Source organism: Phocoena phocoena, chromosome 10 (genome assembly GCF_963924675.1).
Source record: "Phocoena phocoena chromosome 10, mPhoPho1.1, whole genome shotgun sequence".
Classification (NCBI taxonomy): domain Eukaryota; kingdom Metazoa; phylum Chordata; class Mammalia; order Artiodactyla; family Phocoenidae; genus Phocoena; species Phocoena phocoena.
Genome location: NC_089228.1, coordinates 36,600,728 through 36,619,181, shown reverse-complemented (window position 1 = coordinate 36,619,181; position 18,454 = coordinate 36,600,728). Strand labels below are relative to the sequence as shown.

The 18,454-nt window shown below is 56.2% G+C and overlaps 1 protein-coding gene across 2 annotated transcripts in view; it reads right to left on the bottom strand.

The window, feature by feature from the left end:
* Positions 1 to 8,280: 8,280 nt before the first annotated feature.
* Positions 8,281 to 18,454, bottom strand: part of POC1A (POC1 centriolar protein A) — a 75,965-nt gene continuing 65,791 nt past the window's right edge. For both annotated transcript variants that reach the window (XM_065884870.1, XM_065884871.1), the window contains one exon: positions 8,281 to 8,484. In XM_065884870.1, the coding sequence (XP_065740942.1) occupies positions 8,386 to 8,484 (99 nt within the window). In that variant the 3' untranslated portion in view covers positions 8,281 to 8,385. The remainder of the gene's footprint in view (positions 8,485 to 18,454) is intronic.

Here is an 18,454-nt window from a genome sequence, read left to right as displayed (position 1 = left end):
GTGAGGGCCTCTGAGAGGAAATGGGAAGGGGCTGGGGGAGGGGGAGAGGGGCCTGAAAGGGGACTGGAAACATGTGTTTGGAGGAGGAAGCCAGGGGGAGGGGGAGTGGAGGGAAGGCTCTCCCCAGAAGTCTTGTGCTCACCCCCACAAGGTGGCTACCAGGCTCCCAGCCCCTGCAGCAGGCCCCCAGGCCAGCAGTCTTGGGGGGAGACCCCTTAGAGGGCCCACTCCTCTCCAGGCAGAAAAAGCCCCAAATCCTTGGCCCTGCTTGACTGGGGTTCTGAGCCATTAGAGGCAGGATAGAACCAGGTGGGTGGGAGGGCCCATGGGGGCATGATGAAGCCCCTCCACAGCCAGCCAGCTGGCCAGCAGCAAGATCCTCATTCAGATCCAGCCCAGCTACCCCTACCCAACCAGAGAGCCCTGGATGCAGCGAGGCCACTGACCTGTCAGCCCTGACCCCCACCTTTGCCCCTCTCGGCTAGCGGGTGGGCAGGGAGCCCTGGCATGTGGGTTGGCTGCCCCACCATCCCTCCCTGTCCAGTGGGGGCCATGCCTGGCCATTCAGATTGGCCTGGTGGCTGGAAGCCTCATTAGGAAAAGGCTGTCTAGGAGCCATGTTGGCATGTGGAGTGGGGTGTCCAATGAGAGAGACCCATGGTGGTTAGGGAGCAGACTGAGGGCCTCATGGGGTACAAAGGGTGTCCCTCCCAGGAACACTAGTTGAACCCCAGGTTTCTAGTCAGCTGACCAAGGCTGAGCCTGGAGTAGGCCTTGTAGTCAGCTGGCTGGCCTGTAGTATTCTGATGCTGGGGGCCCAGACCTTCAGCCCCCACCCACCTCCAGCCACCTCCCCAGGCCATGGATTGGAGCCCTGCAGGCACAAAGTCTGTTCTTAGAGCTTTGTGTGAATTGTGAGAGCAAATCTTTCCCGCAGCCCTGTGAGGCCAGTACTACTTTTACCCCATGCTGTGGATGAGGAGGCCAAGGCACAGAAAGGTAAAGTCAGGGCATTCCTGGCAGTAGGGACAGTAGGTACAAAGGCCCTGGGGCTGGAATGTTCCTGGTGTGTCCAAGGAATAATCAGGAGGCTGGTGTGGTGGGAGGGTCATGAAGGGAGGGTGGAGGGTGGTAGGAGATGGGGGTGGGGGAATGGGCAGGATTGAGTAGGGCCTCTTGGCTGTGGTGAGCATTGTGGCCTATACTTGAAGGAGGCTGGGGAACTGCTGGAAGGGGTTGAGCAGGGATGGCATGAACTATCTTACAAGTTTTCTTTTTATTATTTATTATTTTTTAATCTTACAGCTTAGCCGACTCTGGCTGCTATGTTGAGAACAGAGGGAGTGGGCCAAGGGCAGAAGTAGACCAGGCAGGAAAGGAGCAGGCATCATCTCAGCAGGTCCTGGCTCCTTGTGGGGCTAGCTCAGGATGGCCTGAGTGGTGGGCAGATTGGAAGGGCTCTCACCTGACCTGCCCCAGCCTAAGCCCCCTTCCCTCACCAGAGGGGCCTCCAGAGCTGAGGTTCCCCCAAACCAGAGGCAATTATCCCAACAGGAGCTTTGGGAGGAAATACAGATGGCCAATAGGCACATAAAAAGATGCTCAACATCGCTGATTATTAGAGAAATGAAAATCAAAACTACAACGAGGTATCACCTCACACCAGTCAGAATGGCCATCATCAAAAAGTCTACAAACAATAAATGCTGGAGAGGGTGTAGAGAAAAGGAAACCCTCCCACACTGTTGTTGGGAATGTAAGTTGGTGCAGTCACTGTGGAAAACAGTATGGAGGTTCCTCAGAAAACTAAAAATAGAATTACCATATGATCCAGCAATCCTACTCCTGGGCATATATCCAGACAAAACTAGAATTCAAAAAGGTACATGCACTCCTGTGTTCATAGCAGCAGTATTCACAATAGCCAAGACATGGAAACAACCTAAATGTCCATCGATGGATGAATGGATAAAGAAGATGTGGTACATATACATGATGGAATACTACTCAGCCATAAAAAAGAACAAAATAATGCCATTTGCAGCAACATGGACGCAACTCGAGATTATCCTACTAAATGAAGTAAGTCAGACAAAAAGACCAATACCATATGATATCACTTATATTTGGAATCTAAAATATGACACAAGTGAACCCATCTATGAAACAGAAACAGAATCACAGACATAGAGAATAGACTTGTGGTTGCCAAGGTGGAGGGGGTTAGGTGAGGGATGGAGTGGGACTTTGGAGTTAGCAGATGTAAGCTTTTATATATAGAGTGGATAAACAAGGTCCTACTGTATAGCACAGAGCACTATATTCAATATCCTATGATATGGGACTTCCCTGGTGGTCCAGTGGTTAAGAATCTGCCTTCCAAAGCAGGGGGCATGGGTTCGACCCCTGGTCGGGGAACTAAGATCCCACATGCCACGGAGCAACTAATCCCGCGGAGTGCAACTACTGAGCCCATGTGTTCTGGAGCCCATGCACCACAACTAGAGAGCCCATGCAGTCTGGAGCCTGTGGGCCACAACTAGAGAGAAGCCCGCATGCCACAATGAAAGATCCCGCATGCCGCAGCTAAGACCTGACACAGCCCCAAACAACAACAAAATTCCTATGATAAACCATAATGGAAAAGAACATTAAAAAAAGAATGTATATATATGTATAGCTGAATCACCTTGCCTTATAGCAGAAATTAACAACACTGTAAATCAACTATACTTCAATAAAAAAAATATTAAAACTGGAAAAAAAGGAGACTTTGGGACATGTCTCAAAGGGCATGGGCATCCTTGTAGAACCTCACAAACGACCCTAGCACACCCCAACTGTGAGGGGAACTGGACCCAACCCCAGAACCAGGGCAATCCTGGGAGCAAAGGTCAACTTCAGAGTTACAGCCAAGAAGTCCCACAGCAGCAGCCCAGACGCGGGCCAGCCCAGGCCTCTGCAACAGAAAGCACCTTCTGTTTCCAGTTAGCAGGCACATGTGAGCTGCTGCCTGGAGGGTCTGGGAAGACTAATTACATTGCTTCTCTAGCTCCAAGTTCCAGAGGCTTCTGGGGGAGCCAATCCAGCAGCAGCTGTCATGGAGAATGATCCTGGGGGTGAGGGTAGGGGTGGGGGGTGTGCTGGCCCCGGGGAACACGATCAGCACTCCCATCCCAACCCTGGGCATGAGGGCATGTCCTCGGGTGGCACTGGCTGGGGTCAGTTTGAGGGGCTCGGTGCAGAGGTGGGGTGGGGCACCACAGGAGCTTCTGGGGGAGCTGGATGGTTCCAGAGAGGCCTGCCAGGTCAAGGCAAGGCCCTGGGTTGAGCCTAGCCAGGGAAGGGCAGGGGCAGGGCAGAGATCTGGAAGAGAGGCCAGGTGAGCAGAGCAGCTGCAGGGCACCTGTGCCCTTGGCCAGGCCTGAGACCAGGAGAACAACATGGACTGGGTAAACGTGGGCCCCAGGTGCTCAGGGACGGTCACAGCTCTGAAGTCAGTCTCCATTCCTCAGCTGAGTCCAGGTGCCCAGCTGAGGAAGGATGGAGATGGCCAGGGGCTGATGTCAGTATGTTGGCTGAGTGACACTGCTGACACGGGCCCAACTCCTGCAGGCCAAGCCTCTGCCCACGGAGCACCCATGAGAGATATCAAAGTCCCACTTTCAGGAACAGGCACTTGTGCCTGCAAGAGCAGCTTAGGACTGAGAAAGGAAAGCTGCCGGAAGATGTGACTTCCTCTCCTGCCCAGGTCCCCCATCCGACAGTGCTCATTTTTCTCATGGGTGGTAGGAGACAGTGGGGGCGGGGGGAGGCCTCCTGCTATAGGCATCGCCCAGGCAGAAGGGGCTCGAGGTGGCCTCACCTGAAGTGAAACCACTCCCCAGCCTTACTCTGTAAATAGGGTCGGGGAGAGTGTTTCCAACACAGCAGCTGACAGCGGAGGAGGGGCCGGCACAGAAAGCTTCCTCATGGCTTTGCCCCAGGCTGTCTGGCCTGGCTCCAGTCTCATCTAGAGCACGAGCATGGCTGTGAATGCCCCACGTTCTGGGCCTCTAGAGAGACTTCCCCCAGAGTGGCCGGCAGAGTGAGCCCGGGGTGCTAGGGCTGGAGGCCACTCAGCAACGGGACAAGGCCCTGTGTCAGGGCGGTGATGCTCACAGGAAGTGAGCAGGGGCCCGTCTGCCTGACACTGACGCCTTGGCAAGGTGGTTCCCTCCTCAGCAGCATGGGGCGGGGTGGGGTGGAGAGGGGGTGCTTGGAGAAAACCCTGGGGCCCAGTTCTGTCCCGCTTAAATGGCCACCCACCAGTTAAGGCTGGAGCCATTAGGGGCCCATCTTGAGCAGATAGTTTAGGAAGATGAGGTTAATGACAGGGAGCTGGGATAGTGTGACTCACCATGCTTGCGCTTGCGCAGCGGGCTGGGTTTCCGGGATTCCCAGCAATCACAAACACCCACCCGCAAGCCTGTGCTGGCCCTAGTGGCGGCCTCGGCCTTGGTGACAGCAGAAGAGGTGGGCTTGGAGGGCTTGCCTCCTCAGGTGGGGCAAGGCTGTCTGCCGGCCCAACTCCCTCCTCACCACTGGGGATCCCTGTAGCACGGGCCACGGGGTCAAGAGATCGTAACCCTGGCCACCCAGAACTTCAGAGCCAGAAGGACTCTGGGACCACCAGACTCCATCCCCATGGACATACAGGCCAAGTCCCAGGGAAGGGGTCGGACCCGCCAGAAGTCTCCTTCTAGTCACACACGGAGCACATTCTCCCTCTGAGCGCCTCATGTGCCTGATGAGACGGGCACTAGCTCACAAGTGGTCTCCACAAGGTTACTGAGCTCATTCAAGGTCATGGAGCTAGCAGGGGGCAGAGCCGGGATTTGGACTCTGGTGGTGCCCCTGACTCCCAGAGCGACCCGGACTCCCCTGCTCCTCCCTCTTGCCAGCCTGCCGTCACGCAGCGCGCCCCCACTGAGATCATGGGACACAGGACAAGGATGGTGCTGGGCGGGAGAATGGCAGTTTCCAGGACAGACTGGCTCGTGCTACTCAAGTCTCTGTAGGGACACAGGCCTGCAGGGATCCATCAGCACTTTGTCTGTCAGATACCCCTGGGAGTGGTGACTCAGTAATGAAGGGCGGCAGGCTTGCCATGGGCAGGGGTTGGACTCAGCTGCTGCCTTCTGGCTTGGCCTTCCAGCCCACCTGACCTGCCTCCCTCAGTTTCTCCCGCAGGGAGTACAGATTCATCCCTGGAACCCTGAGGATCTGGCACTGGGTAGGTGGGGGATTGCAATTTAAACCACAGACACCTGTTCTTTCACTTCACATGTTAGGAAAATTAGGGGATGAAGGGATGGGGGTGGGGGCTGGGAACTGCCACTGAGATGTACTTCCTAACAAAACCCCACTAACCTTAAACACATCTTCCTAGCACAAAAAAAAAAAAAAAAAAAATTTGCAATTTGGTTTTCTGGGAGCTCAGTTACCAAAATCCAAAATTAGGAGAGATGATGGCTGAGCTGAGGCATTTACATTTCCAGGGGCTGCTTCTGAGCTTGGCAGCATGGGTGGGGGATGGGGAAGAGCCCTCGGCCACAGGGGAGCTGCCTGGGAGGGCTAGCAGGGAGTGTCATCTGGGGAGACGCCACAGGCCCTGTCATGTGGCCCTCAACTGGGCCGAGCCACCTCAAGCCCCGCTAGGCCTCCCCACTCCTCCTGTGCTTATAAGGGCCCCTCCCCAACCCCCCCATAGTCAGTCCTGCCTGCCACCAGCCCAGACCGTGTTGCCCAGCTCAGGGGCCTGCAGCACCTTCACGGGGGCGGGGCTTGGAACTGAGGCTAGACAGACAGTCCCCAGAGCGGTCAGAGCACCCTAGGGTTTTCTGCCTCCCTCCCGCCAGGAGCAACCTGGCCCCTAGATTCTCAGAGCAGTGAGGTCCTGGGTCAGGCCCCACATGAGCAAAAAAAGGAACTCTTTGGGGTAGAACATGGCCAAATGTGAGCCTGAGCCCTCACAGCTCTGCCTTGGCGAGGTCACACACACTGACCCCCAGGCTTGGAGATGGCAGGTCTCTGTGCTGTTTTAAAGACATATGCAGCTCTCCAAGAACCATCCTTCTCCCCAGTTCCAGATCTGTCTGGTGGCTCCGTCAAGGCAGGTGTGAGTGGCAGGAAACCCCTCAGGAGGGCTTGGCCCCGGCCACACGTGCAAAGCCCTCCCAGAAGCCCATGGCCACGGCTCTGGCCCGCCTCCATCTGGGAGGGTCCAGGTCGGATTGTCCCAGGACATGACAATACTGTCCTACCAGACAAGGGGGGTGCTGTGTGTGGGGGTGGTGGTGAGTACCCCTCTCCGGACTGTTTATATCTGACAATGGTGATGGGACTTCCAGGGGAAAACAGTACACCACTACCTCCCAGGCCACTTCCCAAATCCCTAGCAGACCCTCAAAAATCCTCATTTTCTCCCACAGAGAAAGGGAGATTTCAGAGAAAAATTCGAAACTTGATCCTGGTGTAAACTGAAGACACGATGGGTGGCAACCCTTGCCTGGCCTGTGAGCAGAGCTGCTACACAATGCCTTGGAGACCCTGCTCCTGTCCTGTTGCACCATCTGTGTCTTTGGAGAGGATCTCGCCTGGGCTGGCTGCTCGGATCACCAGAGCCCCAACACCTGGGAGCTCCAGCTCCACTGGCTGCGACACGGCAGCCAATGTCTCATTAGTGGCAGGGCAGCCAGCATGGGAGGGGATGACAAGCCTGGCCCCACAAGCTGTGTCCCCTCTGAGCAAGCTGACTTAGCATTGCTCAGACTCCCTAAAAGCCTCCAGGGACGGGGAGCCCATGACCTCCCGAGACAGCCAAGGGTCTTACCTGCCAATTTAGACCAGCAGGACTTCCAGGCTCTTCTACACACTAGCAGGGCCACGTGGGAAGACTGCAGCAGGTTCCTGGGGGCCTCCAAAGCGTCCCGAGCCTGCAGCCTCTTCCCACATCGTCCTAGAGGGACTGATGGGGGCGGGGAGCCACGGGCCTCTGTTGAGTACCTACCTCATCGCCACCTGGTGGGGTGGTTACCACCACCACCTGACACAAGAACCTGAGGCTCAGAGAGGTTATGTCACCACGTTGAGGTCACACGGCTCGACCAAAGGCAGAGCCTGAGGCCTAACTGCAGACTACAGCTCTCTCCCCACCCAGGTGGAAGAGGCAGCCCCTCCAGGCTTGTCGTTCATCAGTACTCAACATAGGCTGCCTCTTGTCAGCCCAAGCTCTTAGGCGTTCAGACTCTGCTCCCACCTGGAAGCTGCAGAGGCTGGGAACCTCATTAGCTGCTTGGTACTGACAGCTCCCGGGAAGATCTAACACAGCCCTCCCCCCAGGCCCCAGGGCAGGGCAGGTGTGTTGGAGGGTAAATACCTCTCTGGCTGGCTGGGCCCCAAGAAGCTGAATGCATAAGGCATGGACGACACCCAGACATATGGGAAACACTTGCCTGGCCTTCCTGCAAGGATGCAGCGGAAGCTGACTACGGAACCCTCACGAGCAAGAGGAAAGGCAGGTGCCTGAGGCCTCCAGGTCTCAGCTGAAGCAGTCAGCCAGGCCAGCCAGAGGGACAGGGTGTAGGCAGGGGCTCTGGCTGTCCTTGCTCCTGAAGACCCCGAACGGCTGCAAACAGGGTGTGCTGGGCTTCAGAGGTGATCCTGGCAGGGGCCCTTCCAAGAAGCCATTTTCATTCTCCCTTTATAGGTCCTGGGGATGGGGGGACTAGGTCTCACTCAGAGACAAGCCATTTCACTGACAAGCTCCATCAAGTCTGTTTTAATGTTCAGTTTCCTCTGCCCTCATGCATGCGGAGGAGGAAGCCATCAGGCCCCAGTGAACATGTGTGGGGCAGAAATCAAGGCCACTGCAAAGCCACCCCCCTCTCCAGAGTGCTTGTTCCTGGGTAAATCAGAGACAGATGGGCCCACTTTGGGCCTTTTGTCAGATTTATAGGAAACTCCTGGCTCATCCAACCAATGAGTAGTCCATTTCTACGCTGGGAAAGGTCGGTGGGGGAAGCCAGTCATACAGTAGAAAGGTTCGTAAGGGAAAAGTGGACTCCGCTTAGGACTCCAAGGTAGCAAACATTTTCAAGTGGCTCCTTCACGTTAAACTAAACGTGGTCATCTGTGGGTATGTGGGGCCTCCCACAGCCAAGTGGAGAGTCTCCAGGTGCGGACAGCTTGGGTGGAGGGCAGAGGTGCAGGACCCCTGGGGCTCTGGGATGGATGTGATTCCCAGAGCTGAATCCCCTTTATTTATTTACCCAAGTTCCCTAGTACAAATCCCCAGCCTGTCACCCCCCAAATCGACCGAGCTCTTGATTCTTGCTCCCCTGATCATGGTGGTGTTCTCTGCATGATTAGCTGCTGGTTCTCCAGACACTGCTTCAGCTTGTCTTCTGTCAGTGTCAACCGCTGCTCCAGGATGGAGACTGTCTGCAAAATAAACGGTCAAGCTCAGAGGATGGAGGGGCCATCGGGCTGCCCTCAGGCAGTCCCGCTCAGCTGTCTCAGCCCGCTGAACAAATGCCAGCTCTTCCCACCCAGGGTTCCTTCCTGGCGCCTTGTCTCTGGTCTTCATGTCCACTCCTGCTGGTTCGGGATGGTTGTTCTCTGATGTTTGTTGGGCAGCGGGAAGGACATAGTGAGGGAAAGTAGGCAGCAGGTCCCATAGTCCTCGGTCATTGCCCGAGACAGCCAAGGGTGAGGAATCCCCAGCCCCGGTGGTCTGGCATTTAGACTGGAGCTCCAGAGCAGAACCACTTGCTCGTGTGGGCCAGACTCTGTCCATAACCAACCAGAGACCGTCAAGCATCTCCATTCCAAAGGTGAGAAAACTGCATCCACGAAAGAAGGCGCCCCACCTGGGTCCTGCCCACACCTCAGGCCCTTTATCTCTACACCTGGAGAGGCTTCCCAGGCCCTTGAGCCCAGGAGGGCCTCTGCCTGTCCGAGTCCACTGAGGACCATTGCAGGAATGTGCTGTTTGGGGGTTAGGCCCTAATTCCCCAGCTTTGAGCCCATTTTCTCCTCTGTAATGGGAAGGATAATGCCGAGCTCACAGCAGTCCCGGAGACTGAGAGGTGACAGCATGGTGCCCATGTTGTCCACCATGACAATCTGTCATGTTGACTTCCAGAGGCAGAGCCTTTGCTCCCTGGCCTCTCCTGCATACCCAACATGACAGCTGGCCTGTGAACCTGGCTTCCAGACAAGGCTGCAGAAAGCTGCCCCCTTCCTCTGGCTTTGGACAGAGTGTTGACAGAGGGGCAGTGGTGTCCAGGCCCACACCAGGCCCTGGGCAAGTCCACTGTGAATGAAGCAGGCTTGGCTCCTGTGCCATGCAGCCTACCGGCATCAGAAAGGGGTCAGATTAAGAAACAAAACTTTCTATTAATTTTACTCATTTGTGGGCTTTCCCAAGAGGTTTTGCCACCTTCCCTGAGGCTCCATGGAGGCTCTGGGCCTTGGTCCAGTAGAAAGGAAACTTTCCTTTCACATATTTAATAAAACATTGAAACATTTTGGGAGGGAGTTTCCCCTCTAAGACTGCTATAAATTTTTGCAGCATCCCGCATGGATGTCAGCCGCTCATGGAGGCTGCTCCTCCTGGCGGCTGGCCCCTTCTAGATGAGTTGGCTGGGATGCAAAGGCTCTGAGCCCTGGGGCACAGGACAGAGCCTGAAAAGTTACTGCCTGTGGAATATGAACTGCACCCTGAGAGGTAGAGCTGAGCTGAAAGAGACGGTCACATTCCCCTCTGCTGGCCGGTCAGCCATGGAGGGGGTCTGCAGCTCATAAAAGTGGCGGCGGAAACAGCCCCCGGCTGGCCCAGAGCAGCATTCCTGGAAGTTTCCACTGGCTGCTGCAAAACTCACACTGAGCCAAGCTCCAAAATCATTCCTCATCCAGACTTTTTCCGATGGCTCTGGACTCCAGGCCCCAGTGGGGGAGCCAGCCAGCTTTTCCTCTTCTGCCCAGCACCATCCCCCTCCCAACACACACACACACACACACACACACACACACACACACACACACACACTTAAAAATTTTTTTTTCTTCACAGGGACAGAATTTCCAAATGTGGAGGCAGTGGGTGCTGGGCCAATGTCAATACCAGGGGTGCCACGCATTTCACGAGGCCTCTACTTAGTTCCATGGGGGGCCCCATACTTCAGCTCGGTAGAAATATGGCATTAAATCTGATGATGTTAAATTTCTTTGAACAGAAAAGCATCGCTTATTTCACCTCCAGCCCCCTGAATGGAGGGAGGGTGTTGGGGGTCCTTCCTTTGGGAGCTATGAGGGGATGCTTCATAGCACGTTAGAGACAAACAGGCTGAAAAAAAGTCCACCCTTCTCAAACCTGCAGCTTCTCCCCTTTCCCAGGCAAGCTTCTGGAAGAGTCACGTCATCTCTGTGTTTGGTGTCCACTTTCCCTACTCCCTGCGCCCCCAGCCTACTCTGCCAAGATGCTCAGTGGCAGCCACCATCCAGAGATTAAGTCCACCCAGCTCTTCCCCGTCACATATGATCCCGTCCAAACCCCTTTTGAGCTGGAAGGATGGGCCAGGGAGAGGAGGATGGACACTTTGGATTCCTGTGCATTAGAACACAGTCTCTGCTTCACAAATTTGTCTTAATAATCCCATTCCACTAAAGCATGGGACCTCATTTTCATGGGAAACGGTTATCCCTCCTGATAAAGTGAAGCCTGGAAACCCTGATCTCCGATTTGCTGATATGCCTTCCCTCCACCAGGAAAGGGCTTCCCCACTGATGAAAAGGCTCCGATCGGGGAAGCCAAGTAGCAGAGGTCAGACACGCACGCTCAGGGCTGGCGATGCACACAGCGAGAGGGCAGGCAGGCCGGCCACCTGCAGGGAGTCAGCCAGGCCACCACAGCGCGCGCCACCGCCACCGTGCTTCCCCACCTGCTGGGGCCCCATGCGAGGAGGGAGCAGCATCGCTAGCAGGGACCGATTCCAGGCCATGTCATGTGGCTGTGTTTGCAGTGTGACCTTTACCTGTTGGTTCAGAGCAATATCCCCACAACCAAGTGTCAGGGACACAGCAAGCCTCCATGAGTATGTGCTGCCTCAGCACCCAGAGGGCAGAGCAGAGCCTGCAGCCGTGCCCTCCTGAGGCTCGGGGCCACACCAAGCAGGCTGCTCGTGGCTCACCCCACCTCGCACTCTGGCCCAGCCCTGGGAATTCTCGTCCTGCTACATGGTGCCCATGCTCCCCAGGCCCGGAGACAAGGCCCGCCTGCCCTGGAAGGTGAGGAGAAGCACTGGAAAGGCAGACACCTCTGCAGTCCCTCTAAGTCCATGCTCCCAGCCCAGTCACCATGCTTTCCTTTTATTCAAGGGTGAATGACCTGGTCCCAGCCTCTCACAAAGTCCCCAAGGGGTTGAAAGCTGGGTGTAGTGGCAGGTGTCAAAAAAGGAAATGGCCCTGCCTGACATGGGTGTCCGAGGGCCTCTGACTTAATTTTAAGTAGGGCGAAGGGAAACTGGAGAAGGGGCTGAGGAGTCTAGGGTTCTGGCTGCTGGGCAGATCTGTCTGGGCAACGCGTCTGGGAAAGACGGCCATTAGCTGGAACTCCTTCATTCTGGGGTCCAAACTCTTCCACAGAGAGGGCCCTCCTGTCTGTTGACCTTGGAGAAAACAGGCAGCTCATGCCCTCTCCCTGGCCCTGTGCCATCCAGACACGAGGTCCCCTTTGTAATTGGGTGTGAAGCCCAGACTCGAGGGAAGACCCAGGACTGGGTTCTGGGGGGCCATTCTGATTCCTGACACACTCTGCTCCAGGGGCTGCTCGACAGCTGACACTCACGGAGTGCTCACAGTATGCCAAGCATTCTATTCCATACAATGACCCCTCAGGGTGGGAGCCTGTATCACCCCCATTTTTTCCGATGAGGAAACTCAAGGCACCAACCAAGTGATACTAACTTGCCAAAAGTCACACAGCTTATAAATGACAAACCTGGACTGTGAATCCTGGTGGCCTGGCTTCAGAGTGCTGGCTAAGGCACCGGGAACTGTGTACCTTTGCTCTGTCCCCATCCACCACATATAAGGAGAGGCCTAACCTACTCCTTCCCTCGCCCCCACCCCCACCCCCACCGCTAGCTCTGGCATCACCCGAGGGCTACTGGCCCTATGACCCAGCAGACCTGCTTGTCCCCCACCCTATGGCCAGGCTCAAGCAGCCTGAGAACATGCTCCTGGGCCTCTGTGCTCACGCAGCGGCAGCCACCTTCTGTCCTGTCCAAGCCACTTGGTCTGGTGGCTCTGGATTAAATGAGCAGGAGCGGTTGGAAGGGCCATCCCTCAGGGTCACCCAGCAGCGCCCTCACACCATCAGGCCACCCTCCAAGGCAGTTCCCAGGTCTCAGACACCTCCAATGCCCATGAAGTAGAGTCTCTTATCTGGCTAAACATTTAGGTTTGGAATTATCACAGAAGTCACAGCTATGAAAAGGCAATATTATAGGGTTAAAAGGGACATACCGACAATAACCTTTTAATAGATATGCAATGAGAAACGACCCTAACACCTTAATTTCAGATGTCTTCTCTCACTGGGGCGCTTATGCTGCTACAGCGTAAGAGATCAGCCCCCAGACATGGTCTGGTACTCGCCCCGTCACTGCTGGCGCCCCACCCCTCCCAAGACTGGGCTTGACTTCAAACAAGGCACCTCCCTCCCTGAATGGGAGCAACAGGAAGCAGAATTCAGACTCCACGCCTGGACACTGTTACCCCTCGCCCAACACTGTCTGCCTCCCAGGGTCATGGCCTTCACCTGCAAGCCACACGGGAGCCTCTTGGGGCAAGGTCATAGGGGATCCATAATTGTCACCTTCAAAGTCACACCTGTCTGAGGGTCAGGTGGGGGCTTGTTTCAGAACCACCTTCTCCTGCTGTTACCAGCGATTTCCAGGAAGCCACAGCCCTTTCTCATGGAAAATCGTTTCCTTAGAAACACTCCTTTCGCTGTTGAATGAATTCTGTTGTTTCTCTAGACCAAGGGTTGGCACACTCAGCCTGCTGTCTGTTCTTGTAAATAAGGTTTTATTGCTGTGCCCATTTGCTTACATATTGTCTATGGCTGCTTCCTGGCTACAGTGGCAGGTTGAGTAGTTGTGACAGACTCTTATGGCCCCCAGAGCCTAGAATATTAAGAAAAAGTTTGCCAACCTTGGCCCTAGACTCTTCACTCACTCAGATCCTCCCCAGGCACCGCGCCGTACTGGCCTGTGCCAGGCCCGGGGTGACAACGGCCCAGAGCAGGCAGACTCAGCTGGGCCCGCAGGGTGCGCAGCGGGTTGAAGAGGCAAGCACTAAGCAGCTGCGCAGACCAGCGGGGTGCGCTGGGAAGATGGAAGGCGCTGCTTGGTCAGAGCCAGGGGAGGTGGCCCTAGGAAGGGAGTGAGCTAAGACTGAGGAGGAGCTCACCAGGAGAGAGGGGCAGGAAGGCCCGAGGTGGGAGGGAAGGCAACGAGCAGGAGAGGGGCCTCGGAGGAGGCAGGAGATGGGGCCGGGCCCTGCAGGCCATGCCTGGCGGCCTCATCTTCAGCCGCAGAGCAGCAGGAAGGTGCTGGGGGTTCAAGGCCAAGCGGGGATGAGACCCCTGACTGCTCCATGGGGATGGCCCGGGGCATGGCTGTGTGGCTGTGACTAGGCATGATGGAGGCAAAAGAGAATGAGAGGGGATGATGGTGGCTTGGACTAGGGGAGAGGGCTAAGGAGCAAAGTGGACAAAATCAGAGATATCCATGAGGTATGAACCACCACCATCTGGTGGTGAGTCAGATGGGGGACAAGAGAGAACACGCTCCTGAGGCCGAGAACACAGGCTGAGGATGGGCCCCGCAGGAGAGGCCAAGGATGGGCACCACACTAGACAGGCTGAGGCCCCTCTGAGAGGGATGGGAGGGTCAGGCAGGCATGAGGCAGTGTCGGAAAAAGCCTGGTTATTCTGGATTTCTCAGATCATCCTCATTAAGAGGGGGAGAGGGGGCTGGGGGAAGACAGGGAGAGGGAGAGGGCAGTGAATCCACAAGCCCCTGGATACTGGAGAGGAGAATCCAGTGCAGGTGAACTGGGGGCTCCGGCCAGGGCTCACCAGGACCATGTCAGTGATGCTGCTGAAACCCCCTGGAAAGCAGCCTGGCCCCTCAATGGGCACTGATGGAGGGACGGCCCAACCCAGGGACCCAATAGGGAGGAGGATGCTGGAGGCATTGGGGAACAAACCCAAGAGCATGGAAGAGGCCAGCCCGGGCTAGGGGGCGGGATTCCCAGCATGACTCGCCACTGGAGCTCTCCGAGGAAAATCCCCCTGGGAGGCTCAGCAAGGTCATCTCATTCAGATCCTGACTTTCCTGCCGAGTGGGGAGAAGACACTGTGATCTGTCTCCTATTGGGGCAACATTAACAGGGCGAGAGGCTTCTCTCACTCACAGTTCGACAGTGTAAGACGTTTTATGAAACATCCTGAAGGGCCTTCTGAGTGGTGTAAAAATAAATTTTAAAGTGACAGGCTTCTATTTTTAGTCCCCTCTGAATTGTAGTGCTGCTCAGAGAAGTTGCACCAAAATGCCTGTCCTCAGCGATAAGTCTGGTACCTGGGGCCCCCAACTCCAAGTGGGAGGGAACACAGCACTGGGGACATTTTGACAGAGCCACGGGTCCAAACTTCGCTGCCTCAGATGCCTTTTCTCTACTGGCATCGAGTCATCAGGTGTCTGCACCCCACGGGGCCCAAAGTGGCCTGCGTGGGACAGAGCCTGGGTTTGTGTATCTCCACTGGCCTCCGAGGTGGCCAAGGGGAGTGCCTCCACCCCTGAGTCCTGTGACGGGGCCTCACGCATCTGTGATGCTCGGAAAAGGCAAAGTGGGTCCGCGGGGCCTCCGCCTGACTCTACAGCCACAAGGGGCCAGGCCGCGATACTCCCATGGGCTCCACGCGGGTCCAGGGAAGAGTTCTGCGGGCAATGCACGGAGGCGGTGGGAGTCCAGGGCTCCCCGGGAGAACAAATCCCCCACCCTCAGAAGGGGTGGAACAGAGCAGAAGGGGGGCGGTGCAAGTTGCCCACAGCCTTGTGGAGCAGCGCACAGTTCTTTCAGGCCCACATGCTCTCCCTGGGCTCTGTGGGCCCTTCCTTTGCCCCCGCTTTCTCCTGTTGACCGCCCACTTCCCAGGCCCCCACTTCCTCACGGTGTGTCCTCCCCTTCTTTCAGCCCTGCCAACCTCTTTTTTCTCCTCAGCCTGGTTTCCTCTTGAGGTGGGCTTGTCCTCCATTTTTCCTCAGCTCTTTCCCCACGAGTACTCATTTCTGTCTCCTTTTCATCCCCTTTTCACTTTGTGTTTAGGGAGAAGGCAAAGAGAAAAGCAGCAGGATGTGTCGGTCTGGCCCACAGGGACTGAGCTCCGCGTGGAGTCCAGGCCCCTGACTCGGCTCACGTGCTCTGGGGCCAGCAAACCTGGGAAGGAGGGTTCCAACCCTGACAGGAGGCCCAGAAGGCCTCTGTGAGGAGATAGCACAGGACAGGCCAAAGAAAGTGTGTTCCAAGCACAAGGTGCAAAGGCCCTGAGACAGAGAAGAACACAGCACACTCTTGGCACTGTCAGGAGTCCAGTGTGGTTGGTTTGGAGTGATTAAACAGGGAAGAGAGTATGGCGGTCACAAGGAAGGTGGAGGAGGGGTCCCAGGGCCCTTACCCAAAAAGGGACAGGAATGGGACGCCTCCACTCCCTAGCACTGCCTCACCAGATTCACAAATCTGAGCAGGGACAGCCAGGGAGGATGGTGCTCCTGCATGCCCGTGGCCACTTTTCCAAGCACTGGATCCAGAGTGGACTCTGGGAGAAGGGGCTCAGTCTGGGAACGGATCATGGCTACCTAGTTTCACAACAGGTGGTGAATCCAGAGGGAGTGAACTGGCACTTCAGAAACGGACCAAAGCGCACCCCCGGAGCCACGCCCCTTCCAGCAGCTGCTCCTCCTTCCAGAGCCACTGCTGCCACCACCTTTATTGAAGGTCTCTTGCACATACTGGTGTGCAAATGTAGCAGGAAAACTGGAGCCATAACTTCTACAAAGCTCTGAGGGGCCACAGAACCCTCACGAGCCCTCCTGACATCATCATCCACTCTCACACTTGTCAGGTGCCCATCACATGCAGCAACGAGAGACTCTGGCTCTGAGGGGCTTCCAGGCACTGATGGGATGCAGTACCAGTCCTATCTGGGAGGGCTTTTGGCAAAGCTGCCACGATTGATAGTGAAAAACATTTTGGAGGAAGGGAAAAGAATGAGGGTGACCAGCCAGCCGTTCTCTCCACATTTCTCAGCTCTTGGGCTAGTTCCTTATGAAATGCTGCCACGTGTGCAGGCCTCACTCACTCCAGGCCCTCCCACCACACTCCCCAACGCTGTCCAGCTCTGCAGGCAACCCTTCTTCCCAGCAGACCCCACTCCCCCAGCCAGGGCACTTCCATGGCCACTTTCTGCTCTAAGCAGAGCCCCACAGGGTGCATGGGGCCCCTCTTAGGTGAGTGGTATTGGTTTCTATGGTTGAAAGGCCCTCCTGGGCCTCCCTGGAACATGGAAGACAGGTTGCACAGAGGTGAACAGGGTGGCTGGGCCAGAAACAAACTGACGATGGAAGCAGAGAGCTGACATCCAGCCACGTGCCCCCTCTAGCACTCTGCCTTGTGGCAAGGGGGAACTAAAACTGCTCTGGGATGGCAGTCTCAGGAAGCCAGGAGACTGGGACCTCAGTGTCCGAATGGGGCAAAGGGGGCAGTGGGGCAAGAGGGCTGAAATGGTTGGGGGTAGGAGTGCCACACAAGCACACACCTACTACAGCGTGGGGAGAAGGTCAGGCTGAAAGAAGCGACGCATGTAGGGCAGAGGCAGCACCTGGGAGAAGGCCGGGGGAGGGCAGTGGGAATGGTGAGCATGGAAGGGCACTGGAGCGGGTCGGGGAGGCCGCAGGAAGGGCTGACGAGGGTGCAGGGAATGTCCAAGCCCCCTCTGGCTGCTGTGTTGGGCTGGGCATGGTAGTCGCATCAGGGCTCTGCCCAAGGAGTCTCCTCGCCTGACCCGGGACCCCAGGGCCCCCAATATACAGTGAGTGCTGAGGACCCCAGGCATGTCCCACTTGGTGACTGCCTCTTCTCAGTCCCCATCCTTTTGCCTCAGCTTCCTGGTGACTCCTCACCTCCTTGCCCTCCATGCTGCTTCTGCTATATTCCTTTTCTGTTCAAGAGCTCAGGAAGAAAGGCCAGACTCCTGGATGTGGCATTCACATGGCACTCAAGGCCTGCGTTGCCCGTCACTACTGCTCTCCCTGCCCAAAGCCCACCTACTCGAAGCCCCACTCTGGCCCTGCTCCCCCAAGAAGTCCCCCTCATCCCCCCCCTCCCCACCCCCCCGTGCTCGGGTCCCTGCCCTCCTCCTCTCTCACCACGTCATGGCTGTAACACAGGTGTGGGCCTTAGAAAATGCTGTCAGAGTGACTCCTGGTCCCCACCTTTGTCCCAGGTGGTAAGAGCACAGGCTCTGGAGCTGTACTGCCTGGGCTCAAATCTGAACTTGATCACTAACTTGCTGAGTGGTCTTGGGCAAGTTACCTGACCAGGGGTTCAGATTCCTCATCTGTGCAACGCACCTCTTGTAGAGCCATCGTAATAGGGTTGGCGAAAAAAAAAGTTCGTTCGGGTTTTTCCATAACATCTTATGGAAAAACCCAAACGAACTGTTTGGCCAACCCAACACTTTATTAATAGCTACTATTTACATGGCACATGCTCTGGGCAGGGATGCACCGTGGGCAACATGGCTCCCCCAGCTCACAGGGGCCATGGCTAAGCTCTGGGCTGTTTGAGGGGGCGGCCCTAGGCACAGGTGGGGCTTGATGAGGCTCCAAAGAAGGTGGCCTGTGGTCAGGCCTCGTAGGGCCTGAGCCATCAGGGCACGTGGTGGTCTGGCTGCTTCTTAAAGTTCTCCTGTGACGGAAAGTTCCTTTTAATCATTTCCAGGCTTATGGTTGATTCTGGCTCCTCCAGGCGGTCTCCCCAGAGGGGCTGGGGCACCCCAGCCCCCTTCCCCCAACACAGGAGTCAGATTCCTGCGGGGTAGGGGGTCCCAGGTGCCCTGGGCCTCAGGGCGAGGGCACAGTCACCCAGCCATGCCGCTGGGGGCACTTGTGCCAGGCTGTGGGAAACATCCAGGGGCTGGCCATTGGCTCAACGCCCCTGTCTCGACAGTGCCACACAGAATGTCTAACTTTCCTATGGTTTCACTGCAAAGATGGAACAGTGTGGAATTAATCTCCCTTGTAGAAGGGTTTTGACTTCACTCAGATTCTAAAGATCTAAAACA